The sequence below is a fragment of the Pleurodeles waltl genome, chromosome 12 (assembly GCF_031143425.1).
Source record: "Pleurodeles waltl isolate 20211129_DDA chromosome 12, aPleWal1.hap1.20221129, whole genome shotgun sequence".
Lineage (NCBI taxonomy): Eukaryota > Metazoa > Chordata > Amphibia > Caudata > Salamandridae > Pleurodeles > Pleurodeles waltl.
The window spans coordinates 160,854,825-160,874,077 of NC_090451.1; the positions used below are offsets into that span (position 1 = coordinate 160,854,825).

The window sequence follows — 19,253 nt, forward strand, 5'->3', positions numbered from 1 at the left end:
GTAACTATAACTTGCACCCTAAAATTACTATAACTCATGCCCTCACCATGCACTGCTCATTAACCCTGTCATGACATTTACAACATCACTGATATAATCACTGTAACATTTAGAGTAACATTGATGAGAAAGCAGTGCTTGGTGTGGTCACTAGTTATAGTTACCTTAGGGCGCGAGTTATAATTACTTGAGCTAACCATAACTATAACTGCTGATGTTTATGGTTTGTGTGAGTAAATTCAGTACCTAACTAGAACGTCATTGTAACCCTTGGTTTTTTGAGTGGAAAAAACCAATATAAATATATATGTTAGGCTTGGCATCCTTGGTGTGATCTCTCCTAACTTCTTGCCTCTATTTCCCAGGTTGTTGATGTGTGCTGGACTCTGTTTTTGCTGTTTTTGTTACTCTGGGCACTTTACCACTGCTATCCAGTGTTAAAGTGCAAGTGCTCCTATGTAAAATGAGTGTGTAACTGGATTTCCATGATTGGCATATTTGATTTACTGGTAAGTCCCTAGTACAATGCTACTTGTGGGCCTGCAGCGCTGGTTGTGCCACCCACATTAGTAGCTCTGTAAACATTGCTCAGACCTGCCACTGCATTGTCTGTATGTGCAGTTTTAAACTGCCAATTGGACTTGGCAAGTGTACCCACTTGCCAGGCCTAAACCTTTTCTTTTCTTACATGTAAGACACCCCTAAGGTAGGCCCTACGTAGTCACATGGCAGGGTACAGTGTATGTTTAGGGTAGGACTTATATAACACATTAGTATATGTCCTGACAGTGAAATACTGCCAAATTCGTTTTTCACTGTTTCATGGCCTCTCTCTCCTATAGGTTAACACGGGGGCTACCTTTAAATATGAATAAAGCATAGTCATTTGAGAGCATATAGACATGTGGAGTTTGGGGTCTCTGAACTCTCAATTTAAAAAATACATCTTTTATCAAAGTTGGTTTTGAGATTATGTTTGAAAATTGCACTTTTAGAAAGTAGACATTTTCTTGCTTAAACCATTCTGTGACTCTGCCTGTTTGTGGATTGCCTGTCCGGGTCAGTTTGACAGTTGGGCTGGTTGTGAATCCCCTCTAGGCAGTGACACAAAGGGAGCTGGGGTGTAGCTTGCATATCCTGATGTGCCATCTGTGCAAGGAGGGAAGGAAGGACTGGTCACTCACACCTGAAAAGGCTGTGCCTGACCTCATAGAATGCAGTCTCCAACCCCCTGCTGTGTGTCTGGGGCCTGGCCGGGGAAAGGCAGGATCTCACAACCAAGAGAGACTGTCCTTTGAAGTAAGCCTGCTTCAAAGGCAGAGAGGGGTATAAGAAGAGCACCCAAAACCCATGAAAATTAGATTATTTCTCGAATCAAGAGGAACCTCAGCCAAGGAGAAGAGCTGAAGAGCTGTGGAGAAGTGCTGTCCTGCCTGTGACTGTGCTTTGTGGAGCTAGCCTGCAGTTGCTGCTTCTGCCTGTGAAAAGGGGACAACAACTTGACTTTGTTGTGCATTCCTGCTTGTGAAGAATCTCCAAGGGCTTGAACAGAGCTTGCTTCATGTTGTTGAAGTCTCAGGGCCATCAAAGACTTCCCCTGCCAGCACCTGGACTCTCTGAGACTCCTGCTCTGCCAAGTGGTGCCCTATCCAGTTCCTGGGCCCTTGAAAGGTGAAACTGGCAGACCAAGACTGAAAATCCACGCACAGACCACTGTGGGGGCAATTTTCGATGCACCATCCGTGACACAGCTGAGAAAAGACAAGCCAGCAGCTTTGCGGCTATAATCAACGCTCCACCTGCATCACAGCTGGAAGATCAACACAACGTGACTGGAGAAACTACATGCAACACCCGCTAATGGAGGCTGATAACAATGCAAACCCCACGCAGAGCGTTTTTTTGATACCTTATTCTCAATGCAACATCACTGAGTGTGGAAAAATAATGCAAAGCCTGCCCGGACCTAAGGTGCCTGTCCGGATCGACTTATCACTCTTGTGGGAGAGGAAAAACAACATACGTCGACCTGACCAGAGGAGGAACGACGCATGATCTCGCTTGCGAGTGAGAAATCTACACATTGCTGGCCTTTTCCGATACACACGTCTGTGTGGTGTTATTTTGATGCTACTCAGGTACTTTTGTATGCTAACAGCGCTCTCGCTGTTTTTGAAAGGATTTAAGACTTATTCTTTGAAAATTCATAACTTGACTTGTGTATGTTGGATTTTTGTCGTTTTGGTCTTGTTTTGTTTAGATAAGTTACCTATTTGTCTAAGCCTGTGTTGCCATTTTGTAGTGTTTTCCCTGAGTTACTGTGTGTGTTGGTACAAATACTTCACACATTGCTTCTGAAGTTAAGCCTGCCTGTTCGTGCCAAGCTACCAGGGGGTTGAGCGGAGGTTAACTGAGGGTGATTCTCCTTTACCCTTACTATAGTGAGGGTCCTTGCTTGGACAGGGGGCAACCTGACTGCCAACCAAAAACCCATTTCTAACAATTTATATCTCATCTTCATTCGCTTAGAGTTGTTATATGTCTGATGAGGTAGATCTTATAAAGTTAAATAATGTCAAAACCCTGTTTTTGAATGGTATTCAATGTTTACTAGGTTAATAATGTCATTAATGTCTACAGAGCCATTACGCTTCTCTTGCAACTCAAAACTAGTGAAAAAAATAGCATTTTATCTATTTAATATTATTGATTTCATAGATATGTCTCCTATTCTTTGTTCTTCTTATTTTGAAATGTTATAGTACTACAGAGGTTATGCAAAATTGGGTCTGCATGTACCTTACTGAGTAACTTTTCATTGGAAAGTGGATTATTGGTTAGGGCAGGTAGGAACTTACACTTAGCAATAGGCCACAAACCCGCACCAGGTCCAGTTAAGATTTCATCAAATTAGTCCATGCTCAGCCCTTGGTAGTTTGGCCCACAGGCAGTTAGGCTTAATTTAGGAGACAGGTGTGTAAAGCATTTAATATCAACAAAACCGTAAATAGGTAAAGCACAGCGCACAATAAAAATAGCAACACCAAATTATACAAATTGGAAATATGTTTATCTTTAAAATGAGACCACAACTAGAAAAATCTAATGTAGGGAACCAGAGATATGATTTTTTAAGATTAAAAGTAAAACTAGTGTTTAGAAGCAAATAGTGTTGAAAGGGTTAAAAAAGATTGCACTGGAGAGGGACAAAGTCCAGAGTGCAGGCCACCCACTATGTAATACTGTTACACATACTTTCAGAAGTGTTTCTTGATACAGGAAAGTGGTCTATAGCTCCAGCCAAGGGTTCAGAGGCTCTGGTTTGCCTCTTGGGGTTTGGGACTACAACTCCCACAATGCACCTCTTCAACTTATGGAGCTTTTGACAACAGTTGCTCCAAATGTCTACCTCTTCTTAACACAGGTCCTTGTGGGTCCTTGAAGTATCCATAAACATTATCCAAGGTTCCAGAAGCTCGGAGTTGTTCCTTGGGAGTTGTGACTGCAATTCACAGAATGCATCTGGTCAGAGTCCTCAAATGGCAACTGGAAGCTGGTCAGCTGGACTGTACTTGTAGGACTTTATGCAGGGGACTCTGGTCAACACCTTGGTACTTGTAGCTTACAGGGAGTCCACTCCTGGAATTGCAGGAGCAAGGCAAATTATTTTTCTTGCTGAAGCCCAAAGTGTGCAGCTGGGGCAATCCTTGCGAGTGTAGTTCTTCAGGTGGAGGTAAGGGGTCCAACAGGGCAGTCCTTCTCCAGTATCTTCTTCCAGCAGGGATTTGAATTGTGCGACAGCTCTGCCATATTTATCTTTGCTCCTGGGCTGGGAATCAGGGGGATGCTCCTATCCAATGGGGTGCAGGGTGACACCCTCTGGGGTGACCACGTCCTGTGAAGTGTGGCGAAAATCAGTCCCAGAAAGCAACATTCTCCAAAAAAAAAACATGGAGAAAATTCATTCTTGGAGGTTAGATCTGGCTGAGTCTACCTACTGGTGTGGTAAGTCTCCCTTGACACAGCCCTTACACTACTCTAATCAGTGGGGCTCACAACTGACTGGGGGAGCGGGAAATGGGGGAGGTCCAGTTTCTGTATCAAGTGGCTTTCCCTCCTTTGAAGACCAGTTTGGCTAATCTTCCCCATTGTGCTCTGCCATCTGCTGCAGCACTTTTCCTCCCACCAGATTATTCCTTTGTCTCAGCCCAGGCCACTTCACACCTCATTAAGGTAGCTTGGCTCAGGCTGCTAAAGGCTGCCCAATCAGGAAAGGGCACTACAGGGCTAAATTTGGTAACTTTCAGGAAAACTCTTTCCCTGTGCTAGTTATATTAAATTCAACATTGGGATTTATTATTATCATTTTATTTGGTACCAAACTTGATATATTTAGCTCACATCTATTGGAAATAAGACTTTATTATTTTAAAACAAAGTCTCCTAAGGTCAGCCTATTGAGCCCATTAACTATAGTTGGGAAAAACAAATTTGGCTCCTTTTCCCTCACCAGGGCTTATAAAACATATTTTATAAAGGTCCTGCTTATATTTACACTGCACCCAACCCTCGGGGGGCACCTCGAGCAGACCGTAGAGCTGACTTATATGTACCAATAAGGCAGTTGGAGACTTAAGAAGTACTTTTAATTCCAATGTCAAATTTGGGATTAATTTTAACTTAAAAGTAGCTAACAAGACAAGTATGCCTTTATATTGACACTGGGGGATTACAGCAGTGCACCCAGGGGTGTCCTATCTACCATGTGGTTGCAAACCCTACATGCCCTACCATATAATAAGGACTTATAGTTAGATTGTCCGAGCCAATTATAATCATGCTTTTTTTGCATATACCATTTTAAACAGAGCACTGGCCCTTGGAGTGTTTAGCAGTGCCCAGGGAGCAATAAGAGCCATGAAAACACCAGTATCAGTTAAATATGGGGACAAAAAGTGAGGGGGCTTCTGCAGTCATCCCAGTTTTTCCACACTTTCAGTAATAAAAGCTTATAGCACACTGTCAAATCTGCTTGATGTCCTCCATGGTATCATTTGAGACGTCACCAATGATGTAGTTTAACATTTCATGAGTTATGTAATATGTGAGAAAATAACACTGGGGGCCAGAAGTTATAATTAGTTCATTAAACTATAAGGAGCTAATATCAGTGGTCTTTTTTGTTTGTTTTTAAACATTCATTTATATAACTTCAACAACTATAACCTAATTTTAACCTTTTTTTTTAAGGGACTTTCCGGGGTTTCTTGTAACATAATGTAACATCATACTAGCATACCTACTTATAACTGAACTTTAACCTTTGTTTTTCTGTGGATTTGTTTATTTATCATATTCTCCAACCCCACCTTACGCCCCACCCCCCCCCCCTTTTCCCCTCAGCACAGCTTTGGCCAGGCCCTACAGTCAGCTCCCGCTTTGTAGGAGATGCACAAGGGACAAATAGTACCTCACTGCTCTAATAGTATAAACCTCTACCTACAGGAAGGTGCTATTCCATACTGCATAAAAATAGAACAGATCTCTCTGTTGAAATCACCTTATGACCAATATGATCTCAACGCCTTCTGTCTGGTCACAGGTTTTCAACTAGTTGACAAAATACTAAAAAGCTGCTTCAGCACACAATGTAATCAATTCGTGAAAGACATCCTTCTCAGTGAAATCCAATCAGGGGTTTCGAGATAGCAGAAGCACCAAGACAGCTCTTAGACAGCAGACCATGGTCTCAGGATCCTGGATACTAGAGACTCATGATAGCTTATATTATTGTGCCTGTCAGCATTATTTAATGCTGTCAACTATGAGGCCCTTACCCGTTACTGTAAAAGACCTCATAACCTTGAAGGGAAATTTCGAGAATGGTTCATGTCATACTTGAAGAACTGTTCACAAGTGATCAGAATAGAATGTGCACTCTTCAACCAGGTAACATCTCCCAAGGAATTCTGTAAGGATTAGTTCTAGCTATTACACTGCTCAAAAACAACAAGGCAATCGAAGAAATGCATGAATTTATCTCAGCCACCAGTTATCGCTCCGAGCCACTTTACATATCATTTTAATGCAAGCAATCCCCCCATCATCTTGTAGTTGCAATTAATGTCCAGATGTGAGCTCTGTGATCACTGTGACACAGGATTTGAGTTAAAGCCTATTGACGAGCCCCTCAAAACCAGTCTGTGGTTGCTTGTGGCCCCTTCTGGAGGGGGCTTTGCCCGGCAGCTCCAGATAAACTGTTCCCATGAGGAGTAAGGAGCTGGGTTGGTACTGATTTGCATAAGGCAGCCCTTTGTCTAAACTGGCATGATGAACTGGGTTAGTACCCATTCAATCACCAATGCCTGAGATTAATTCAAGCATTTCACACATCTCGTTGTTGTTGTTGTAGCCTTAAGTGCGATGGGTATGCCCAGATGTGGGTCCTGTGCTCGCTGTACCATAGGAGTCATGCCGTACCCTAAAGACAAGCTATGAATAGGGCAAAATCAATCCGTGGCTGCGTGTGGGTGTTTCCGGAGGGGCCTCCCCTTGTAGTTCAAGAGTAGCTGTTCCCATAAAGAGCAGAGTTGGTACTGATTTGCATAATACAGACCTTTGTCTACAGTGAGGGAAAAATGATTGAGTATGTGACCACAAGAGATTGCCAGTGGCTGAGATTAATTCAAGCATTCCACCCATCACCTTTTGTTGCACCTGCACTGTTCAACTTACACCTGTAACAGCGGAGTGACCTGAGATACACTATCACTATTTTTTGGACAATAGCCAAATACTTGAAAGTCTTCTCTCCTTCTGACTTCTTCAGACTGACCACTACTCTTGACAAAACACTATACTGGATGATACCACCTCACACTCAAAATAACCCACCCACAGAACGTAATTTATTTTCCTTTCTCGGAACACATCTCCCATGTCAGTTGTACATTGGACAACTTTGATGAACCGCCTAGTCCAACCTGCCACTATCCCTGAGAATGCCAAATCCTAATGCTTTATCCTCTATTGTAAACTTTAATTTCTTAACCATATCATTGTAACTACAAGATTAGCAAATTACCATTTTATATTCAGCCATGGTATAAACCCTTCCTATCTGCCTAAGACCTGATGGTGGTGCAGGATTTGGTGCAATCAGCTCTAGAATATGGAAATGCCATTCTGTCTGGGATCCCTAAAACTCACTGCATTGATGAAAACCTCACTACAAGTTGCTGCAAATCTGGCAACAGGGACTAACCAACTAGACCACATCACACCAATCTTGGCGTCCTTATACTGGCTGCCTATTGAAGAGAGATCTAAGTTTGTAATTGCATGCTTAGTATAAAAACCTATGCGCTCACACATCAGACTACCTTGTCAATAAACTGAAGCTCTGCAGAGTTCCAACAGATTAGGAACACTAACCCGCTACAACTTAAAATCTCAAGTTATACAAAAACATAAATAAACATAATTGATGGCATCTCATATGAAAACAGTAAGGATACCATCAATGATGTCATTCTTTGTGCAATTAAAACTGTGTTGCAAGATGTGCACACATCAAAAGAATAGGCAATAATTGTGGCCCATTTATTTAGTCTCTGTGAAACACCTTGGGAACTGCAAGGATTAACTCATACTGTTCTGAAAACATGCCGAAGAAGGGGGAGTTGAGGGATTCTCTAGGGCCTTGAAAAGGTCTGTAAGTTAAGAGCTCTCCCAGGTAACCTTGCAGTGACACTAAGTGGAAAAGCGATATCAGCATGGCAGTACTTTCTCTACTGTCTACTACCATTACCAAGCCACAGCCAGACACTATTCTAATTTAGGACAATTAGTGCCATTGGCCATGTAGGGATCATGACAGTGTAATCATTAAGATTAGGCGCAGGGATGGGTGATCTAAAGTAAGGCTTCATTGCCTTCCATTTCATCCTCTTCATCTGGATACTATTCTCAGTTTGAACAGTGATCAAAAATTGTTTCATTCTGATCTGTTTATCCCTTGTATCATATGCCATAAAAAATAGTCCTGTGTATTTTTGTCCAAAATACTTCCCCCCCATTCATAACACACTCTTCTCTGTACAGAAGAGTGGTTAGAAATGTTTGCTGCCATGACAAAATGCTCTTTGGAGCTATGATTGTACTTTACTAAATACCTAGAATTAAATCCCAATATACTACCATCAATGAGCTTTGAAAATACTTTTTTGAACAAAATTAAGTGTTATTTGATGAAAGAAAAATTGTTATTCCTTGGAGAAAACCAAGTATAGACCAGTAGAAATATTTAAATTACTACCCATTTTCCTCCTCCTTCCTCTCATTAGGTCCCTGTCTACACTTATTCTCTTGACCCTATTAACGATCTACATGAAAGAAATGGTATAATCCCCATTCTTCAAATAAATTTCACCTTTTCCCTTTTTTCACAATCATTGTGAACCTGTGTTGAACTTTCAGTGAGCCATCCACCATGTAGTGAACCTTTGTCCTTCAGCAAAATTCTATTGCTGCAATTTCTGATCATGATACAAGTGTGTACTATAATTCCCACAGTGTTGGATCTAGCCCTCTCTGCATGGCCACCCCAGATCCTTTTGATTTCCTCTCCCTATTTTTGCTAAATTTGTTTTTCTGGCCTTAGGACTCTGTGCATTTTACCACTGCTAACAGGTGTGAAAATGCTTTTGTTCTCTCTTTAAAACATGGCGGAATTGGCGTATACCCACTTGGCATATTTAATTTATTTATACTTCCCTAGTATGGTGGCACTGCATGTGTTCAGGTCCTGTAAATGAAATGCTACCAGTGGGCTTGTGGCACTGATTTTGATACCCACTTAAGTAGCTTATTAAACATGAATCATGACAGCCTTGTGCAGTTTTAAACTGCCATTTCAACCTGGTAAAATCAACCTTTGCCAGACCCAAACTTTCCTTTTTAATACTTGTCACCTCTAGAGTAGGCCCTGGACTTCCCAGAGGATAGGGTGCAATGTATTTTTTTTTTAAAGTAGGACATGTACTTTTTTCATCTTCTGGTAATGAAAAAATCTTACATTTATTTTTCACTACTGCAAGGCCTATCTCTTCCATAGGATAACATAGGAGTTGCCTTATTACATTTTATAAGTGTAATGTCTTAAATGGGGGAAGAACTGGTTTATGTCTGGTGTCTCTTTAATACTAATTTGGAATACTAACTTATGATGAAGTTGGATTTTTCATTGCAATTCTGAAAATGGCACTGCAAGAAAGATGTGATTTTCTTGCCTTAGCAATTTGGTGTTTGCAGACCCTCGTGACTGTTTGTAGTTGTGAGCTGGGCTTTGTGTATTACTTTTAGACAGCCACACACATTGGGAGCTTAGGTATGACCAGATGGACTATCACTGACAGTATGGGATTGAGGAGCTAGTCCCAGCCTCACCTACACCTAAATAGTTTGTGTCCTGACTCCACAAAAATATCTTAATGACCCTCCTTTTCACTTCAACCAGCTTGGAGCCAGGGCAGGGGAGGTAGGGAATTCTATGAGCTTCAAAGACACGGTCTAGAAGCTTCTCCTGCCTTCCAGAACCAGAGCACCAGGGTATAAAAGAAGGACCTCAGACACCACCACTTTAGTATATTTATAGACTTATGGATACTCTGCCAGGAAGGACTGCTGTGCTGCCACTCTGATGGACTGCTGCTCTACAATGAACTGTCCTGCTGTGCTTACCTGCTGACCTCTTGCCTGTGGAAAAGAACTGGACCTTCAACTCCATCTTAAACCCATGACCCCAGAGTAACTCAATGGGCTAGTCTGCTAGCCTCCTGATCTGATCCTCAGGGAGATAAAAGGCTCCTCAACAGCACCTGGACCCATCTTCAGCAAGTTCCTGACCACCCTTGGTATGGCTCAGAGGGTTCATAAATCAAGCATTTGGGATCTTCACTACTGTGAACATGGCTGTTCACACCAGAAATGCACTGATTGCATGGAAAATCACCACAAGCTGCTGCCAGCCTTTTCTAGGCCCAGCAGCATTGTCAGACCCTGGGGGACCGCCAATGTGAAACTACAGCCTGCCTGTCAGCTATGCTAGCCTGCTCTTTGTGACGCTGTGCTTGCTCCCATCGACCTTCTTCCATGCAAATGGAATTCTAGGCACAAAACTCAAAATGGTAAAACTTCAGCTAGACTAATCTGGGGCTATATCTGACCCATCCTCCATCACATTCGGCCAGAAATTTGTGACTTTGATCCAGTACAGCATGACCAGATAGCCATGGTTGCTGCTGTATGATTTTAGGTGCAATATTGCTGTTTATTATTTAAAAATACATAACTCCAGTTCTACGGATTGGATTTCTGTCATTTTGGTAGTGTTTTATTCATTGAATGTTGCTCTATTTTTCTAACTTGATATGGGATTATTTTGTGTAGTGTTTTCACTGTTTTACTGTTTGGAGTATTACACAAATATTTACACATTGCCTCTAGGTTAAGCCTGACTTGTCTGTATCAAGGAACCAGGGCGATGAGCACAGGATAATTTGGGGTTTGTGTGTGCTTTACCCCGACTATAACTGTGGTTGCTGCTTCACCAGGGCTCACACTCCAGTCAACCATTAAGACAATTTCTAACAGTTGCCTTGTGTAAGTGGTACCAATCCAGTCCTGGGCTCTTGGAAGTGGGTAAAAAGTGCTGCTCTAGTCAAATCAATGCATTTTCGCCACTGCGCTGATCGGAACTGACACATCAGCCCCATTGCTTGGTTCAGAGTTGATGCATCATCTTGCCAGCAGGTGCCAACACCGGTGCATCTCCTTTGGAACCACTGAATCTCTGCTGCTGCGTGCAGAAAATCTTTTCATATTCACTTCAGTGTGCAAACGATGGATGCATCACCTCCATCATGGGGATAGACACCAACGTATCTGTTCAGTCTTCTCCTTGCAACTTTGATGTGGATGCAACCCGGATTGAGGTACTTTTGTTAAGCGGGCCTCACTGGGTCCCTGTAGCCGGCCTATGTTTCATCACGGGGTGGCCTTAATTTGTTTACTTTGTCCAGTCCATGACCAAATATCCCCAGTTGGTGCTTCTTGTTTGTAGCTGCTATTTTACAGTTTATTACTTAAAAATTCATAATTCAAGTTCTACTTTTTGGATTTTTGCCATTTTGGTCTTGTTTTATTCATTAAATTAAGTTTTATTTTTATAACCTGGTGCTGGATATTTTTATGTGCTGTTTTCACTGTCTTACTGTTTGAAATGTTGTCCAAATACTTTACACCTTGCCTTCAAGTTAAGCTTGACTGCTCTGTGTCAAGCTACCATGTGGTGAGCACAGGTTATTTTGGGCTTCTCTTGTGGCTTCCCCTGACTAGATTGTGGTTGCTGCTTGAAGAGGGCTCACAGCCCTGTCAACCAGTAACCCAATTTTTAACACTGTCTCCCTTATACAGCATGTAAATATGTAGAGCATTCGTAAGTGCAAACTTCCACCCTCCATGTATTTTGGTGCTACTGACATTGGACACTGATTGCACTCTGATAGGTCTCCAAAAGATATAGTACTAGATTTCAAACAGCTGTCTTGAACCTTCGTCTAAAGCTAAGAAAATCCATCTCTTCTTCTAGCATCAAATGTAGAGTTGCATAATCTAGCACCTAGACTCTAAAAATCCCACAACCCTAGATAGTCAGCGTAGCTTTAGAAACGATGTGGCTGGTGTATTCTCCAAACTTGTTTCCATCAAAAATTAAGCAGTGTGAAAAATTGACGCATAAAGGAAGCAGCTTTAAGAGACATTTTTTATTAATAGTGCACCAATTCAGCTAAATGAGCTCAATGCAGGGATGCTGCTTGCATTTGACGCTGTACAGGGCTCTCTTTTGCTTAGGTTTGAGCTGTGAAAATATTAAAAACATACTGCATACATACAATGGTAACATGATAGAGACTCCTGCTGCAGCATTTATTTGCATGTAGCTTAGCCATAGTTTTAGCTAAACCCCAGAATGATGTGAATTATAAAAATGTAGTTGTGAGGGAACAAAGACCCTTGCAGCCACTAATGTTTACTAGAAGCTCCAAAATGCAGGAAGATGTGACAAATCTGAAATGGAATAATCAGTTTTTGATGCTAAAAGACGGAGATAGGCCTATTAAAAAACCCTGGTTTGTGATTGTTCTAGAATTTGGGTGCAAAGCCCAATAAGATGAGAAGCAGACTTGAATCTGTCTGGTTGAATACGTTTCTTGTTGCAAGGATTTCTTATTTAAAGAATTGGCATTCAAAAAGCACTTTACATTCACCAATGCACCATCTCCAATGTCAAGAGTGACATGGTTCTACAACATTTCCCAGCATGGATAACATCAAAATAACAATGCCATTCCACCAAACCTTGCCCATTCCTTTCTTTGCTATCTTTAAAAGACGAGAGAAGCACATTTTCCACATCCATTTTGCATGAGAAAGGGTCCGCCATCATCGATTCCAGTATGTCTTCTTTAAAGGTATTAGCAGCAATGCCAGTTAAATTGGTGATATAGGTCTGTTTAAATATTGTTTATTTAGCAACAATGTCATAATGATTTTGTTAACCAGCATTATATGTGGTAGTCACACATGTAACCTAGAACATATATCCATTGAGTGAGACTCTCTAAATGTAATGGCTGGCTATTAGACGTATCCATGGAGAACTCTAGCACTGTATAATGAAAAGCCTGAGTTTAACAGACTCTGCCATCTGTTTGTTCAAGTCCATTCTATCTAAAACTAAAACTACATGTTTACATATAGTAATATAACTGGCAAATATGTTTTATGGTTCAGCATTTGCAAAAATTTACAGGTTCCCTGAAACAGATCAAAATATATGTGAGCACCTACTTTATATCATCTGAAAGGTTGTGCACTGTTAAGACATTATGCACCTTTTTAAGTAGGTCTACTCAAAATGAAGGCTGTGGAACTTAACTTTCAATCATGTCCTGCCAACACCTTTATAGGTGAAGGTCAACACATTTGTTTTTCTTGGTTTAGTCCCACCAATCGTGTTGTTGGTCAAGTAATTTCCTTATCTGCTGTGACCAGACTCCACAAGTGAAGGGGCATTCTGTATGAGAAGCTCCTGCCATTTTTACAGGATTATTCTAAGAGTACTCGGGTGGCTTGCATGAGGTCTTGGGATGGAGACCCCTAACCTGAAACCCTAAGCACCATTATAATCCTTAGAATTAGCTTCCTTGGTATTCCCTTGTTGCCACGGGTTGCTTGCAGTCCTGTGGATGTTTGTGGTACCTTTGGGGCCTACTTTTAAACCCATTGCACTGCTGTGCATGCAAAGCAGTGCAGAGAAGAGAAGGGTCTAGGGATTCCATGAGGGAGTGGGTTTTCAGTGGATAAGGGTTTCTCATGAATCTATGCCTGTTGATAGACCAGGTGCAACACCATTGGTGATCTTGTTTTGCCACACTGATGTCTAACAATGCACTACTATTTTCTGACCATAGGCCAGGCTCCATGTTCGTGAATCCATTCCGAGGATGCTGGGCGGGGGTCCCCTGCACTGGCCATTCCATCGGCAGTGATACCATGGGCAGTGCAAGGGCTCACCTGCCGCCCCTGGCACTGGCCTTCCACCAGCCTTTCATGGCGGGGTCCCCACCATGGAAAGGCTTGTGGAAAGCTATGTTGTAATCAGCCAGGCAGCGCTGAGTACAACTCAGACGGTCTTTAGGCGGATCCACCCGCCAAGGTTGTAATGTGGCAGTCTTACTGCCTGCAGTGCGATGGTCTGTCTATCATCACAAGTATGGCAGTCCTCGGCCTACCACACTCATAATGAGGGCCTCAGTACTGTGCAGTCCGAAATATGATACATAAATTATTTGATCAGATTTGTGGGGCAATCTCACTGCACAGCAATAATTTCTCTCATTAAAATTTGCCTTTAGGCTACTACATAAAGCCCATCATTACATTTCCTGCTGGAATCCCTGTTTGAGTCCAAACAGGAGTTTGCGTCCAAGTCCATATTCTATATGGTACAGTAGAAATGCACCCCTTGGGGTTTCCCTGCACAATTTAACTCGATTAGAATGGGTTGAATTTGTACCGTGAAAATAATGCATCATCCTGCGATTGTACACAATGGTATGAAGCTAAATGCACAGAAATGCTACATTATGCCACATTTTAAGATATGGAAATCAGTGATGTAGTAAATCTGTATCAGATTATTATTCAACCCAATCTCTTGGTGGATGTGGAAATACCGCACCATATCTCCATCGGACTTTCATTGCCATTACCAGAAGTTACCCAAGAACAACCACCACCCAACTGCAAATATGATCTGGGTGGAGGTATCTGCTACAAGATTTTGATATGGCTTGGAGTGGAGTAGTGCTGAGTGCAGTGTAACCTGACAACTCTAATCTACCTGTCACCTCTCTCTGCATCCTCAGTGGGCTTGGACAATCCCTGTGTTGTGGCTTAGTGGAGTTCCAGGATGTCACACAACATTAAGGGCATTTGGAGAGGGGAGGATGGCTCGTTTCTTCAGTCTGCTGCAGGCAACATGATCCACAGGATTGCTTTCCCATCGGTTCCCCCTTCCAGACGTTTTGTGTGCACAGGGAAAACAGTTCTATGGGTAACCATGGTGATTTGGATTTAGGATTCTATACGTATATTTTTACCAATTAATGTATTATAGTAGAGTAATTAAACTGCTCAGTGAGCCCAAGTAAGTTTGTCATTGCAAGAGCTCAATGAGCTAGTAGGCCTGATAATTTCACCCCAAATTAGAGATAATAACTTGTTAGAAGGAAACATATAGACTTGAAAATACTTCATTATGGGTATACGCAGAAACCTTGGCAAGCTACATGAGAAGCAAGATTTTAAGGGAATCATTTCAATTGGTGCTGAACATCACAACCTTGGAGCTATTCCTAGGGTGAGGCTACATAGGAGCACTGTACATACCTGCAGGTTAGACAATCAAGGTATCAGTATTTTGTAAGTACTTCAGTTGTCTTGTCATGATTCTTATCAACTTTGAGTTTGCATTGTTAAAGTGTATATTTGATTGTGTTGGTAGTTATGTAATGCAAACTTGGCTGCAGTGAACCGAACCTCCATGAAGGATGGAAGACAAGTCAAGATCATGCTTAACACGTGGATTGAAGAATTTCACAGTAATATTGCTTCTATTTTAGGTATGGAGAGTTGATTTGATCAGAACACAATAATATTTGGTCAATAGACAAATATAAGATGACAAGGCAAACATCCACTTTTGAACGTCCAATGTCTAGTCACTTGAACACATTTCTACATGGAACTTTCACTGCAGACAGGGGAGTAATGTAGGCTTCTGCAGCCCCTGCGGTGCCAGGGACCCCAACCCTCCAGGGGCTCCCAAACCTTCAGGAGCTCCTCCAGTAACCTCCAAGGACAATGTATGTCTATGGGAAACTCAAAGGCCCCTCATTACATTCTGCAGAGGGACCCCAACATTTTGCATTGCACCACTGATTGCAGACATTGTTATCTTTTCACCAGAGTTTTAGAGCATGTGTCAGAAAAGCTTATAAAGTTTCAGATAGTGAATTAGAATTTTAATCTATAACAATAGAAAAGCCAAGCGTTCAATGGGCCACCCTATGGAGCATCATTTCCTCTTTTATGTTGTACACAATCACAGTTTTATTTGTGCTCAAAGTCGGATGGTTTCAGTAGCACTCATACTAGTTAGTTGGAGCCCATTTGGATTTAACCTGTTTGTGGTTACAATGGACAGAATAACTGCACAATAGAGTGCAGACGTCAGCGTTATTTAGGTGAGTGGAATGTATTAGTTATAGAATGTTTTACTTTGAAATCACTTCCTGTAAATATCAGACATTCAGTGACTCCTAACCACCGAACAAATGTAAATAGTAAGAAATCAAAGCACTGAGGCCCTCATTCTGACCTTGGCGGTCGGCGGAGAGACGGCGGTCGGACCGCGAACAGACCGGCGGTATTAAAAATGGCATTCTGACCGCTGCGGTCCCCGCCGCGACTGACCGCCACTTCCCCACTCCGACAGCCACGGCGGTCATGACCGACGGGCTGGAGTCTGCGCACTCCGGTCCGGCGGTCGACCCAAGACCGCCAACGGTATCATGACCCTGCTTACCGACGCGGTTTCTGGCAGTCGGGAACCGCCATGCGAACCATGGCGGTAGGCACTATCGGGGCCAGGGAATTCCTTCCCTGGCACTGATAGGGGTCTCCCCCACCCCCCACTGCCCCCCCGAGTCCTCCCCCCACACCCTCCACCCCCCTGCCACCCCCCAGAGGTGGTACGAACCCCCTCCCCACCCCCACCCCGACATGCACATACACGCACCCCGACATGCACACACCCCCAACATGCACATATACACACCCCCTACACACACACATACACAACGGGGACACATACCCGCACACATACATGCCGACATGCGCACCCGCCGAACTACACACATTGCCCATAGGCACAGCAGCACTCCCCGCCCGCATGCACGCACTCACACACCCCCTCTACACACTCCCACGCACACCCCCATGCACGCACACATCACACAACACCCCCCCACCCCCTCCCCTCACGGACGATCAACTTACCTTGTGCGTTGGTCCTCCGGGAGGTGACAGGAGCCATGGGGAGGTGACCGCCAACAGAAGACCGCCACACAGAAATGTGGGTCGTAATTCTGTGGGCGGTGTTCTGCTGGCGTGGCGGTGGAGGTTGACCAGTCTCCACTTTCCCGCCGACCGCCAGTGTGGCTGCTGGCGGTTTTCCGGCGGTACGCTCCCAGCGGTCAGAATGCGCACAGCGGCATACCGCCGCGGTCGGCGGTCTTCACCGCGGCGGTAACTCGGCGGTCTTGCGAAAAGACCGCCAAGGTCAGAATGAGGGCCTGAGTGTGATGTCTCTAAAAAGGTTACAATATGGACACTTCGGGGTTTTGGGAAATCTCCATTGTATACACTTTTTTGTATACATGATAGGATGCTGCAGGAGAATATTATGAAATCAAAGCAGGCATGTTGTTTGCAGTTGAGTATTTTGGATTGTTTTGCTGACAGACTGATGAACAGAATGTTGGGAGTGTGTGTGCTTGCTCCAGGGGACAGCTAGGAATAGTTGGCAGTGGAACGAGTGAAATATGAGATTGGAGTAGCACAACATGACTGAAAGGAGCTCCTGGGAGTGTTGCTTGTGAGGACAGAAAGAAAACTGACATACACCTCAACTCTCACAGTTTTGGTGCTGACCTATGATCCTGTATTTGAATAGCAGGGATCGCCCTCATGACACTTACCCAGCCAGGTAATTTAGAGAGGATGGTAGTGGAATAAATGCAGACTATTGTGCAATTATACTTCGACGACAATTAGAAATATGGGATACAAAGGAGAACTGTGGCTCACTTTCCCCTTGTTTGGTCTATAATCGACAATCGAATGAAGAGCTCGGCCACAATATTTGTAGTGCTTCAACATTCACATTAATATTTTTAATGTGATTCCAATGTTAAATGTAAACGAATGCTCCACTTCTCAGGAGAAAGAAAATATTACTGGCTTAGCTATGAACTATTGCACTAACATGCTGAGAAAATTATGGAAAAAGCACAGCATACTAATTCTTAACTGAAAACATTTTTATTTTACAGCACTTGCGGAGGACTCCCAAAAATGTGGAATTGTTAAGGCACAAGAGAGCAATTTTGGTTCCCCCTATTCTTATCCCAGAGAACCAGAGACCTCCCTTCCCAAAGGTTCAGCCAGGCAAGGTAAGTCACTGACAATATTTAATTAAAATGAATACTAGTATGCTGTACTAGAGAGAGTGACTTCACACAAGTTTTAATCATACAATAATAAAAACAAACATTTAGAGGAAAATAAATTTGATTTGCTATTATTGAAATGTGCGATTACAGAACTGCTTGTTTGGTTTGTTTCCAGCAGGGGGACCAACAGGCTAGTCCCCTTAATTGTTTCCCAGTGACTGATATCTAAAAAAAAAAAAAAAAAGTCTAAACTAAGGTTCCCACACTTGGCAGCTTCTAATGAGCAGTATCTGCATATCAGTCTCGGCCTAGTCAATAAATATTGTAACAAGGTGGAGAACAGCTAATGTTTGTGACATTGTAGCCGAGCAAGTTTTGTTTTAAAACGGAGTTAATGAAGTATTTAAAGCACAGTATTTGCCAGTGAAAGGTATGTTAGGCAATTATAGAAGTGCTAGGTGCAATGAAGTATGGAGATAAAGTTGTTGTAGCTGAAATATAGTATACACATAATGCTGTATGTGCATACAACAGAGCAAAATAGCACTGATATTCCATAGCAAAGTAATCTAGACTTATTTTCACAAAAGCATAAATGTGTATAGCATGCGCACGCCAAATACAATAAGAGGCATGGCATTTCTTTGATGGAAGAATTTATTTTTGGATGTGTGTTAAAACAAGTCAATAGGTTGACACACAACTGAACCAAAGGCAGCCTGTGATGACAATAACATAAGCTGACTCACCAGCCTGATTTAACAGTAAACATCAGGGAAACATACAACTAATGCAGTAGTTTGAATGGCTTTAAATTGGTTTGCCTTACATCTGAAGACCACAGTCCAGGCAAATATAGCTACCACAAAGTTGAACACAGACCTACCACCCGCCTACTGAGGCTTGCAACAATTTCAGGTATATAGGGGCACTATCACTTTCACCTGGGCCCCACCTAATGCATGTAGAGGTATTTCCATGAAGACCCCTCTTTTAGGCAACATTCTCATGGTAGAAATCTGGTACCAAAACCATTGGATCACCCTATAATGCCGGCTGCAATGCATAAAATGGCACACACAACAATATCAAGATTCATAGAGAGCATACTTTCATATTGGGAAGCAGTAGGATGGGTTTTGAAGTGACCAGCAAAAGAGGATAGACTTAGACCACAGCTGGAGGTTAAGCCTTCTGGTCCCACCTCCGAAGCATCAGAACAAGTGATGAAGGTGGACCCTACTATTTCACCCACGACCCATGCTCTACTCTGAAGGAGAAAATGGGTTTTAAAGATTCTGTTGACTGTTGATGTACGATCCCTATGATCATTGTTCAAAGATAACAGATTAGCTTCTACATCGAATTCCAAACTTTAACATACCTATCTGC

At 42.7% G+C, this 19,253-nt stretch overlaps 1 protein-coding gene across 2 annotated transcripts in view; it reads left to right on the plus strand.

Annotated features, from left to right (window-relative positions):
* CDH13 (cadherin 13) overlaps positions 1 to 19,253 on the plus strand; it is a 2,224,354-nt gene that overhangs the window by 638,126 nt on the left and 1,566,975 nt on the right. For both annotated transcript variants that reach the window (XM_069215815.1, XM_069215816.1), the window contains exon 4: positions 17,742 to 17,861. In XM_069215815.1, coding sequence (XP_069071916.1) covers positions 17,742 to 17,861 — 120 coding nt within the window. The remainder of the gene's footprint in view (positions 1 to 17,741; positions 17,862 to 19,253) is intronic.